Source organism: Bufo gargarizans, chromosome 2 (assembly GCF_014858855.1).
Source record: "Bufo gargarizans isolate SCDJY-AF-19 chromosome 2, ASM1485885v1, whole genome shotgun sequence".
NCBI lineage: Eukaryota > Metazoa > Chordata > Amphibia > Anura > Bufonidae > Bufo > Bufo gargarizans.
This window is the reverse complement of record NC_058081.1, coordinates 191,144,721-191,156,790: the sequence shown is the minus strand read 5'-3', so window position 1 is coordinate 191,156,790 and position 12,070 is coordinate 191,144,721. Positions and strand designations below refer to the sequence as shown.

At 40.9% G+C, this 12,070-nt stretch overlaps 1 protein-coding gene across 2 annotated transcripts in view; it reads left to right on the top strand.

Annotated features, from left to right (window-relative positions):
- The window catches only part of TLN2 (talin 2), a 210,054-nt gene that overhangs the window by 187,445 nt on the left and 10,539 nt on the right, over window positions 1-12,070 (top strand). For both annotated transcript variants that reach the window (XM_044279820.1, XM_044279819.1), the window contains 5 exons: window positions 6,180-6,305; window positions 6,459-6,575; window positions 9,604-9,789; window positions 9,870-9,977; window positions 10,056-10,161. In XM_044279820.1, the coding sequence (XP_044135755.1) occupies window positions 6,180-6,305; window positions 6,459-6,575; window positions 9,604-9,789; window positions 9,870-9,977; window positions 10,056-10,161 (643 nt within the window). The remainder of the gene's footprint in view (window positions 1-6,179; window positions 6,306-6,458; window positions 6,576-9,603; window positions 9,790-9,869; window positions 9,978-10,055; window positions 10,162-12,070) is intronic.

The following is a 12,070-nucleotide window of genomic DNA, read 5'->3' as shown; positions in this document are numbered from 1 at the left end:
GCACTGCATTGGGGATAGAGTTTGTCTTAGCCATGTTTTTCACTGGTAAATTCCCTGTATAACTGCCTACCTGTTTGCTGTTCTGCTAACTTCACTTTGACCACTAAATAAAGCAGCAGTACTATCTTCTGTTTCAGTACAGCTTTTGCTTACTTTTGCGACTTTTCTATTAGAGTTTGTAGTCACCTCCTAGTCCTTGTTTTTTGGATGTAACATAATCTTCTAAGGTCCAAAAAATATTCAATTAAGGCTCTTGTCACATTTTATTTTAGCCTACATTGGGGGTGTATGTTGGGAGGATCTTCTGAGTGGAAGGCTGCAGCGTATTCCGCTGTATAGGCGTGATACTGCATGGTATTCATTTTTACGTCATTCACTGCACAGTAAAGCATGATAGACTACACATTCCTGTCCAGTGAAGAAAAAAAGTTATGCTGGAACATGCCATCTCAGCGTATGCTCAAAGGACACAGGAGTGAAGAGAAAGTGGCATACCCGTAGATAAAAAAAATCTCCTATAATTGTTTAGAGCAGGCATCAGCAACCTTTGGCACTCCAGCTGTTGGGAAACTACAACTCCAAGCATGCTCCTTTCACTTCTTTGGGAGTTCAGCCAAGCAGGCATGCATGATGGGAGGTGTAGTTTCACAACACCTGGAGTGCTTGAGGTTGCGGAGCCCTGGTTTAGACTTTCAGCAGACATTTTGATGTTCATCCAGGTGGCCTTCACAGTTTGTAGCATGTAGGCACAGGTGGGTTATTCAACAAACTGTCTTCTATCACCAGGGGGTCATTAGATCATGGTCCGCCAAACTCTTCAGTTACTTGTATGGAGGTCGCCTAACTGATCTCTAATGCTTAGGGTGCATTAACATCACGGTTTAGCTTTACGTTCTTCTGGTCCGTCAGAAGAAGAGAGAGAGAAAAAAAAAGAACGGATCCTGTTGCATCAGTTATCATCCGTTTGAGCCATTTCCGTCTGAGATCAGTTTTTTTAGACTGGGAAGAAAATCCTGCATGCAGCACTTTTGTTTCCGCCTAAAAAAATGGATCTCAGACGGACATGGCTCAAACGGATGACAACTGATGCAACGGGATCTGTTTTTTTTTTTTTACTGGATCCTGTTTTTTTTTCTCTCTCTTCTTCTGACAGATTAGAAGAACGGAAAGCTGAACGGTGATGTGAATGCACCCTTAGGGTAATGAGGGATTGAGCTTGCCCAAATCCTTCGCTCCCTTGGAAGATAGGCATGTCCAATCCTTTTCTGCCCAGGAGATAATGCCGGATTGACACTTGTTCCCCTTCAAGCATGCATGTTTGTGAGCAAGTTAGGGTTGTGAGAGCTGAAGTAGCGTTTGTGATAATTCACCTTGTGCTGCCACACTTCTTATTTTAGATGTTTTTGGAACATTATTTGGTTTGTAAATAAAAACACAAACTCATGTTTTTTCTTTTTAAAAGCGTCATTTCGGTGGCATTTTTTTAAGTTTCACTCTTGGTTTTTTTTCGGACTTTTTTTCGGACTTTTTTTCCTATAGAAAGTGCCACACTCAGATCATGCTGTGATTTGAAAAAAAGTGTTTGTAGAGAATTTTATAATTCCCTATTGGCCAACTTATAACATCTGGGTGTGGTGGTTTTTGCTCAAAAAAGAAAAAACAACAGACGTAAAAAATGTAGTATAAACTAGCCTAATGGTTATTCAACCTTCACTCTCAACAATTCATTTTTTGGCACAGAATGATAAACAGAAGCCAGGACAAGAGCAGAAATACCAGGCACAACCTATGGATTCTGTTTTTCTGGCCTCATACAACCCCTTTTACTTTAGAAGACTAAGAATTAGACTATTTTCTTACTGTGTTTGGGAAATACTTCCACTTTGTATGGCCTTTAGACCACTGTGGGCCTTGACAGATGCCAAAAGTGTCCTTTTTTCATCCGCCGGGTTAATATACATTGGTATATCCTTGTTGTATGTACAGGAAAGCGCAGCCTGCCTTTTTTATACAGTTAGCGATTATAAAAAAAAAAGTTCCCTTTTTTTTCGTAACAGTGGTTTTTGGGTGATATATGCAATTGGGTGGATTTACTTTCTCCAACATAAAGCTATAACGCAATGTGCGCAGATCTTTACACAGGAGTATAAATGTTGGGCAATTTTCCTTCCCTCTCATAAGCAGATATGAAGAAGCCACACAGATGAACGGTAAATGTCTTAAAGATTTCTAAACAGAGCCCAATAGAAATCCAGACAGTTGTGGCTTACAACCATGTCCAGGATGAATGAGAACAAGGGGGCACACTGTTGGATGAAGTCAGGAAGGTCATGCTTTTCATTACATTTGGATCATGAGATGAAAGGCACTTTCTCCTGCCTGTTATGGAGCTCATGTATGAATACTCCTGTAATGAGTAACTGGACCATAGGCAAATTTATGGAAACATGTCACATTTAATGTAACCTGATGCCATGCCAGTTGTTAACATCCTTAAAGGGCTTGTGCAAGAATGGGGGGAGTTTTGGCAACCCTACACGCGCACACACACTTGGGTGGACCTGTAAAGAGAAGATTACTTACCTGTTTTCTGGCGCCGACTCCTCACTCCTTTTCCTCAAGGTCTGTGATGCTCCTCTGGGCTCCCTCGCTTAAAAAAATCTGGTTTGACATCGCCACAGTCAATCACTAGCCACGGCAGAGACCTGTGAGCATTTGTCATGACGTAAAGAGAGCCTTCTCCGCTGCAGCAATGTCAAACTGGATCTTTACAGCGAGAGACCCCAGCAAAGCATCGCAGACCTGGTGAAGAAGGAGCGAGAAGCCAACGCTGGGAAGCAGGTAAGTAATCTTCCCTTTACAGGCCGACTAAGTGGTGTGGTTGGACAAAAACTGCATAATTCTTGCACAGCTCCTCTAACTTTGAGACGGTGGTTCTGTTTTGTACATATTTCTTAAATGTTTTGAAAAGCACTCCTATCCTCTTGAATAAGTAGAGCAGTCAAAGTAGTCCAAGGTCTACAGTGTGTGAGAATATGTGTTCAAGACCTGGTCCAAACACAGTCTGTGGGTCAGCCTGGCTAGTAAAAGACTGGGCATAACCACATTCTATAGTGGGTGTGGTGGGCTCATGGCAAGACAACATGAAAAGAGCATTTTATAAAGTAAGGTGACTAGAAGAAAAGACTCTAAAAAGGACACAGAGGTAAAAAGTGGAAGAAAAGAAAGAAGAAGAGAGCAGGTAAATGGACCCAAGTGTGTTGGCTGAGCTTGCCCTCTGTGTTTTAAATTGGGCGCATGACTTACATTATTTTTCTAAAGTTAAATTCACAGTTTCTTACAGACCTCAACTCTTTTTAAAATATTAGATGCTAAATATTGTTTCCTAGTACTGCTGCTTCTATTTCATCAAAAGCAGTTGAAAGAGCCATTGCACTAATACCCCATGGTATGCCTGGCTTATTTTCCATTCATAGTGTTGCAAATGTGTGTGATGTTAACTCCATGCTTACGGGGTGTTCACAGTAGTGTGTTGGAAACACATTGGACTTCTTGCGTTTCTTTTGTTTGTCTTTTTACACTATTACAGTGGTTCTCACACAGAGGTTTAGTTTTTTTTTTACTGGTTTTCAGTTTTTCAGCTTTTTTTTCCTTTGCTACCTGGCCATATGTTCTTTTTAAGGGCTATTCTAGGACTTTAATATTAATATCTTCAGGAGAAGGGTACATTCACACAACAGTGAAGAAAAGGTTAATTATAAGCGGATAAACTGTCAGACAGGTGCACTTCTGTCTAAATATCTGCGGCTCCACTTATCAACTGTTTCAGATTTGCTTCATCCATTGTGTAGTGGACGAAGAAAGTTATTGTAACTCTGCTTTCATTGAAGTGAATGGGAGCAGCGTGGCAGTAACCAGCACCATCCACTGCAGAGTAGTCTGAACCAGCTTATTGGCGGGGTGCCGGCACCTGCCAATCAGATATTGATGACCCATCCTGAGATTGGGCCATAAAAATCCTCAAATATCCCTTTGCAGTCTATAGTACTTTATGATATGCAATACAGCCAAAACAAACATTTTTTCAGGATTTTTTTTTTGTATTGCTTTTATGTGTTTTTTACAAAATGCAGCTTTTTTCTGGTGTTTTTCCATAAGGCGTCTTAAAACTGTAGGGAAAAAAAAGGGGGTTTTCTGTAGTGCATATCATACAAAGAATAAAAAAGGTAAAGATGTATGGTGTTTCTTAAGATTCCCCCACCCCCCCCCCAAAAAAAAAAAAAAAAAACCTTAAAGAAGTCAGTCTTAGGCTAGGTCTACACGACGACATTTGTTGCGCGACATTTTGTTGCACCAATGTCATGCGACAATTTTTATAATGGCAGTCTATGGTGTCGCACTGCAACATGCGACATGCTGCGACTGCGACGCGACAGTCGCAGAAAATCCATTCAAGATGGATTTTTCTGCGACTGTCGCGTCGCAGTCGCAACATGTTGCAGTGCGACACCATAGACTGCCATTTTAAAAATTGTTGCGCGACATTGGTGCAACAAAATGTTGCGCGACTTTTTGTCGCGTGACAAATGTCGTCGTGTAGACCTAGCCTTAGTGGTTTTGCTTATAGCATTTTTTTGGGCCCGTTGGTGCGTTTTCTGACATTTTCCTATAGATTTCTACATAGGAAATCATAAATGCTAGGAAAAAAACCTCACAAATGTATGAATTAAAAAGCACGAATTCTTGAAATTCATGCGATTTATTTATTTTTAATTTTATTTTTACAAGCTGAAAAAAGGCATAAAAACAAAGTGTGCGCAAAGGAAGCCTAATGTGGTTATTGATCCTATTCAGTCCTATTATTTTTAGCTCACACGTTTTATCTGACATGTTGGCTGCTGAATATTGACATAATAACAACCTATTTGTACCTCTTCTAATCATCATAATATGTTAGATAAAATCACCCTATAGATGTGGCCTTCGTATCTAAACTTAGAGTCGCTGAGTTTTCATAGAGACATATGAAAGGTTTTGATGAATGGGTTTTGAGTACTCCGAACCCCGCTGATCATTTGAACGAGGAGAAAGAAGCGCTTACAGAGCTCTCTCTCTCCTCACAGCACAGAATAGAGACAGGTCCATAGACGTTCAATTGAGCCCGTCTTGCTTCTCTCGCCTCGTTCAAATGATCGATGGGGTACTCAGCACTCAGACTCCCACCTATCAAAACCTCATCAAACCTTTAAAGAGTGTCAAAGGCTATATACATATTAATAGATTTCAAATGCTACATTTACAAAGAAAATTGTTAGCCCTGCATAAAGATAGATCCTACTGCAATCGCTAACATGGTAAATGGCTTCCTTCAATATAGTGTAGAGCAGGGATCAGCAACCTCCGGCACTCCAGCAGTTCTGAAACTACAACTCCCAGAATCCTCCTTTCACTTCTTTGGGAGTTACAAGAATAGCCGAGTAAGTGTGCATGCTGGGAGTTGTAGTTTCACAGCAGCTGGAGTGTCGAAGGTTGCTGATCCCTGGTTTAAGGGCATAGATCCCCTGTGAGCCAAAAGAGATCCTGTAATCACATTGTGGCCTCTCTGGCTACTGTCCTAGATGTGATATAGATAATGTCCTAGATGTCATATTCCATCATCATAGCAGCAAGTGTATGGTTGTATGCCCTCCAATAACTAATTTCAGTGCTTGGTCATTTTCTCCTGTCGAAGATGAACTTTCAGTCTGAGCAGAAGCTTTAGGTGGATGTTCTAGCGGTTTTATCATTTCACATGGTCTACAAAATGCTCTATATTGTGCCATCATGTCTCATGTTGAAAGATTCATCTTGATGTACGTAAGAGTGTTGCATCTACGTTAGGCTTACTGCACTGTCATGTTTTTCTGCTTTCTGTGGCGCCATAAGGGTAGGGAGACATGTTGAGGCGTCCGTGTGCTACCATACATATGGTTGCCAATGGCCGCACTATTTTGATGGGAATACCTGTTTTATTAGCAAAATTGTGTGCCCATTGGCCACTACGTGCGGGCGAGGTTTTGGAGGCATGCGGCCATCACTACTTGTGGATTAATACCTGCTAAACTAGCATGAATTACACGCTGCAGTATGGCTTGCTTGCAGGTTATCTTCTACTGTAAATGATGCATCTTCTGTCATAGGTGGTGCTAATCAACGCCATCAAGGATGTTGCAAAGGCTCTAGGGGATCTAATCGGAGCCACAAAAGGTGCAGCTGGTAAAGCAGCCGATGATCCATCCATGTATCAGTTAAAGAGTGCAGCCAAGGTAATGACCAGGCCAAAGGACTATTATGTAGATGACTGGCATCCTGGATAAAAAACCTAATAGACCCTGCTAGTAAGTCCACATACTATGAGGAAGGAATTCCCATGCACAGGTAAGATGTCTAACATGTCTGTTCACTTTGTGTTTTTCTAGGTCATGGTGACTAATGTCACTTCCCTGCTGAAGACTGTGAAAGCTGTGGAAGATGAAGCCACACGTGGTACAAGGGCTTTGGAAGCCACAATTGAGCATATCAAGCAAGAGCTAACTGTGAGAAAAATGTATTGTATGAGTACGGCCTTATGTTCAGGTTTTGTATGCAATTTCTGAAGCAAAACCAGGAGTGGATTCAAAAACAGGAAAAGTAGTATCCACCTTTAGTACTCCTTTTATGATCCACTCATGATTTTGATATCTAGTAGAATTTAACGACTACAAATAAGTAAATTCTCCATGTAAAAATCAGTATTATTAGAAATAATAACTTTATCCACCATTGTGCTATGTCAGAATTAAGTGCAGTGTAACGGCAAACATAAGCTTAGGCAACCTCTGTCACATTCCATGCTCTTAAAGGAAACCTGTGTACTCCCCTCACTAAGGGCAGCACTGTGTAGTGACAGTCCTGCTGATTTCAGTGGTTTGTCATTACTATGATGGCATTCAATAATTTTAGAGTACTGACCTGCCAGAGTCCGCAGTGTATGCCAGCACTGTGGGACAATTGAGCCTGATAAAGCACATTGCCCCCTCCAACCTCCAGATGATGATTGAAATCTTTCTTTCCTGTTATGCATAGGAAGGAAAACTCGATCATCCTTCAAGGGCAGGGGCAGTGTGCTGCACCAGACTCATCTCTCTCGCAGTAGTGATTACACTGCAGGCTTTGGCAGCTTAGTAATCTAAAACTACTGCATGCTATCACAGGAGTGACAGACCACTGTAATCAATGAGCTTGTCACTACACTATGCTGCTCCGTGGGGGCAGCATATAGGAGCGGACAGGTTTTCTTTAAACATGACTTTTTTCGTCAAATCTTTAAGCGCGTGTCCAACCCTTTAGGCCTCTTTCACACGGGCGTCATATTTTTGGCCCAGATAAGAGGCGAGTGCGTTGCGGGAAATTCCGCGCGACTGCAAAACATTGTCATGCGTTTTGCACGCGCGTGAGAAAAATCGGCATGTTTGGTACCCAAACCCGAACTTCTTCACAGAAGTTTGGGTTTGGGATCGGGGTTGTGTAGATTGTATTATTTTCCCTTATAACATGGTTATAAGGGAAAATAATAGCATTCTGAATACAGAATGCATAGTACAATAGGGCTGAAGGGGTTAAAAAAAAATACAAAATAATTTAACTCCCCTTAATCCACTTGCTCGCGCAGCCCGGCTTCTCTTCTGTCTTCTTCTTTGCTGATTGCAGGAAAATGACCTGTGGTGACGTCACTCCGGTCATCACATGATCTTTTACCTTGGTGATGGATCATGTGATGACTGGAGTGAGGTCACCACAGGTCCTTTTCCTGCAATCAGCAAAGAAGAAGACTGAAGAGATGCCGGCTGCGCGAGCAAGTGGATTAAGGTGAGTTAAAAAAAAATATATTTTTTTTTTAACCCCTCCAGCACTATTGTACTATGCATTCTGTATTCAGAATGCTATTATTTTCCCTTATAACCATGTTATAAGGGAAAATAATAAAATGATCAGGTCCCCATCCTGTCTTATAGCAACCGTGCATGAAAATCGCACCGCATCCGCACTTGTTTGCAGATGCTTGAGATTTTCACGCAGCCCCATTCACTTCTATGGGGCCTGCGTTGCGTGGAAATCGCACAATATAGAGCATGCTGCGATTTTCACGCAACACAGAAGTGATACGTGAAAACCAACGCTCATGTGCACGGCCCCATAGAGATGAATGGGTCCGGATTCAGTGCGGGTGCAATGCGTTTACCTCACGCATTGCACCAGCGCGGAAAACTCGCCCGTGTGAAAGGGGCCAATCTGGATAGGCAGATCGGTGGGGTCCTACCACCTGGCACCCCCGTGATCAGCTGTTCTGCAGTAGCTTCAGCTGTGGGACTATACAGCACTATCCACTGCAGAGCTGTCTAGTTCTGGTGCCGGAGCTACTACTACAGCTGATTGGGGGGATACGGGTTTTTAACCCTCTATTATTTAGTATCTTCAGGGTAGGTCATCACTTGTGAAGAGTTGGACAACCCTTTTAATGCACCAGTAATAAACTTTTCATAGTGGCAGAGATGGAATAAAATATAGGTTAAAGAACTTTTCCGCCTTCTGTCTGTCAAACTATAAGATCCGATTGAGGAGATGTTTTACTGTAGTTTCTGATTTACAGGAATAGGCTTAAAGACTGTGGACACCTTTTGGGGAATTTTATTATTGCATTTTGAACTGAAAATATTTTTTTCCAATTGGTCTTTATTAAAAAATTTCTGAATTTTTCTCTGTACAGCCTTGAGATTCACTAGTAGCAAGCTATGTGTTTATCCTGTTTCCCTGTCAGGTTGCTGAGCTGTCGGGTCCTCATCTCTGATCTCCTGACCTCATACTTAACACTCATAGCTCAATTCTTATCAACGAGAATCTTAGCTCAATAAGAATTTGGCTTAAATAAGTGTTTATGAGCTGTTAGTAGCTCAAAGATAAGGGACATACATAGCCCTCAGATGAGGTTTAAAGTAAACGTAAGATGCCCACAGCTAAGCTAAAATGTAACCCTTTATCACATAAACCTGCTGTAATTTTTTAATAAAGACCGGTTGAAAATTGATTTTTAGCCCCTGAAGGTGTTCATAACCTTTTAAATAAAGGATTTTCTGAATAATAGCAGTGATAAGACACATACAGAGAAAGCAGCCTCATATAGAAGCATGTAAGGAAAGTCACTTAGCTCTGCTCAAATCTCGGTAACCTCCCCAAGATGGTGGATATCAAAGAGATAAAGTAGCATGTTCAAAAGACATCTTAATTAGAGCTTACCCTCTGTGATGATACCCTCAGGTAGCATGCATCAGGTAGCATTACCAAATACATCTGGCATGTGGCCTTGAAGCTAAAGCTTAGAAGTGGTAGCAGAAAAAAGCTACAATTAACCCTTTCATACTGAAGACGAAGCATTTTTCCTACATTCTTTGTGTCCATACAGCAGCTGGTTGGAAGATTTGTTTTTAAGTATGTGTGCCTATGAATGGTGGATGACCTGTAGGATGTACTAGAGGCAGGGTCTACCGCTTTTTCTTGTAAGACGTTGATGCAAATGATATTTTCCAGGAGTTCCAGTCAAAAGATGTACCTGAAAAAACCACAACACCGGAAGAATCGATTCGCATGACCAAAGGAATTACTGTGGCAACAGCCAAAGCAGTAGCGGCTGGAAATTCTTGCAGACAGGAAGATGTCATTGCTACTGCTAACTTAAGCCGCAAAGCGGTCTCTGAAATGCTGACATCCTGCAAGGTCAGTCATGTACACGGAGAGGCGCGTAAGTAAGTGCGAATTCAGTGACTGTGAGTTACAAGTAAACTTTATGTTTGCAGCAAGCCGTTTATCATCCAGACATAAGTGAAGAAACAAGGGAGCGAGCACTGAGGTATGGCACGGAATGTACACTAGGATACCTGGAGATGCTGGAACATGTCCTATCTGTGAGTACTTTATATGAAGTGGGTCTACAATGAAGATGAATACAGTCCATCATTCAGCCAGTGCTTTTCCGCGTTTAGATTCTGCAGAAACCTATTCCAGAAGGGAAGCATCAGCTGTCAGCCTTCTCAAAACGTATAGCGTCAGCTGTGACTGAACTAATCCAAACGACGGAAACTATGAAAGGTAGGACCCCTCTGCATAAATTAAAGGAGTCCTCCTGGATTGATTTAAAATTGTCCACAAGCAACCTGTCCTAGAATGTGAACAGGATTGGTTGCCTTTATTTGCATATACTACACATTGGTGAAGGTTCCTGTCTGGCTGCTCAGTCATGATGGAATATTGTAGGCAAGATCTCATCATTGGATAAACTGTATATAGTCAAGAGATGGAGGGCACTCAAATGGATGGGTATATATCTATAGGAGTCAGTTGTAATATATAGTCATAATTTATTGAATATGTTAGATAAATTCACACCATTCAGCGGATCACTAAATAGAGCAAACGTATATGTATCCTCCTATATTAGGGAGACAATTCAAACATACATAGGAATTAAAGGAATTATATTCTCCTATATTGGGGAGACAATTCAAACATCCATGGGGATTAAAAGAATTATAAAAAGAGACCTATTGATGCAGGTGATCAGTCTGCATATAGGTCCTACGTAGGTTGTGTACGGTAAATAAAATGGATTAAAAGTTTTTGCTGATGAAAGTCCGCTTATGTCCCAAAGGGCAGTCACCTTAAAGGAGGGAGAGAAATCAAATGGTCTTACCCCGTATAGCCGGGCTCCAGGAGGCTATTATAGGGGAATGTCTTTGTTAGGGAGCGCTCCGATCCTGTGTGTCGCTGGTGCGCACGTGTTCCTCGGCGTCTTCCTCTGTTACCGATTCCTGAGTCTCCGCGATGCTCTCCACAATACAGGAAGTGACGGATTGTACGACCGGAAGTGACGGTATATTCCGCGAATCAGCTGGCTAGTCTCGTCAGCAAGGATTTGGGTCAAACTAAAAACGTGGGATGGATGTACTTCAAACCCACTAGGACTCATCATAGTTTGTTCTCATAGCCGTTATATGGTCACTAGAATACATATATAAGTTCAACTTAACATTAATGCACATGGTTTCAAGACTACTAGATACTGCAATTATTCGATAAAACTAATAGGACTATATGTTAATAAGAGCACGTCGCTATAATAAAACGATCATCATCATGAACACAACAAATACCAATATGAGGAATGCATAATAGAATAAGAGGATATAAATAATATGACATAATGATATATTAATAATATGTCAGTAAGGGCACGTCACCATAATAACAACATCATTATAAATATTATAAATTTTTTATAAAATATATATAATATACAACAGTATATAATAGAAATACTATATATAGTAATATATATAAAAAAAATATAGTAAATGAACCATAAAATTTCAATAGGAATTCACAGAATAGTCTTCTTAATGCTATGATCCTGGTCTTATGTAGATATATAAATATATATTGGTTTCAACCGTATATATAGGAGTATGTATAAGTATGATTATACAATCATTACCATTATTGTAGAGCAGTGTAATGTGTAGTGAGGACCCACCCCCTCACCCCCTAGGCAGCTCTGCAAGTGGAGACAACCAGTCCTGCTTACATTCTAGGACAGGTTGCTGGCGGCCAATTTAAATCATTCCTAGAAAACCCCTTTAATGCAAGAAGCAAAAGTTCTGTGACATAGGAGACCTTTGTTTGAATTTTTGAAAAAGGACCTCTCGGAACTCTCCTGACATGTCTGTTTTAGTATATACTTGCATCCCCATACAATAACACTTTTAGATTATCCTTTCGTAGAGCTCTGTGTTGTGCGATTCCTCTGTTATTCCTCTTCGATACGTAGAATTAAATTGACAACTAATTGTTATCATTCCCCTTAGTTAAAAAGGGGTCCCCTTTTCCATACCATAGGAATGGCACAGTGCATAGTTTTAAGAAAAAATGCTTCAGAGTATTACTTTCATGAAGAATTCAGGTATTTGCACATTTGGCTAAGAATAGTATGCATGTTAATTTA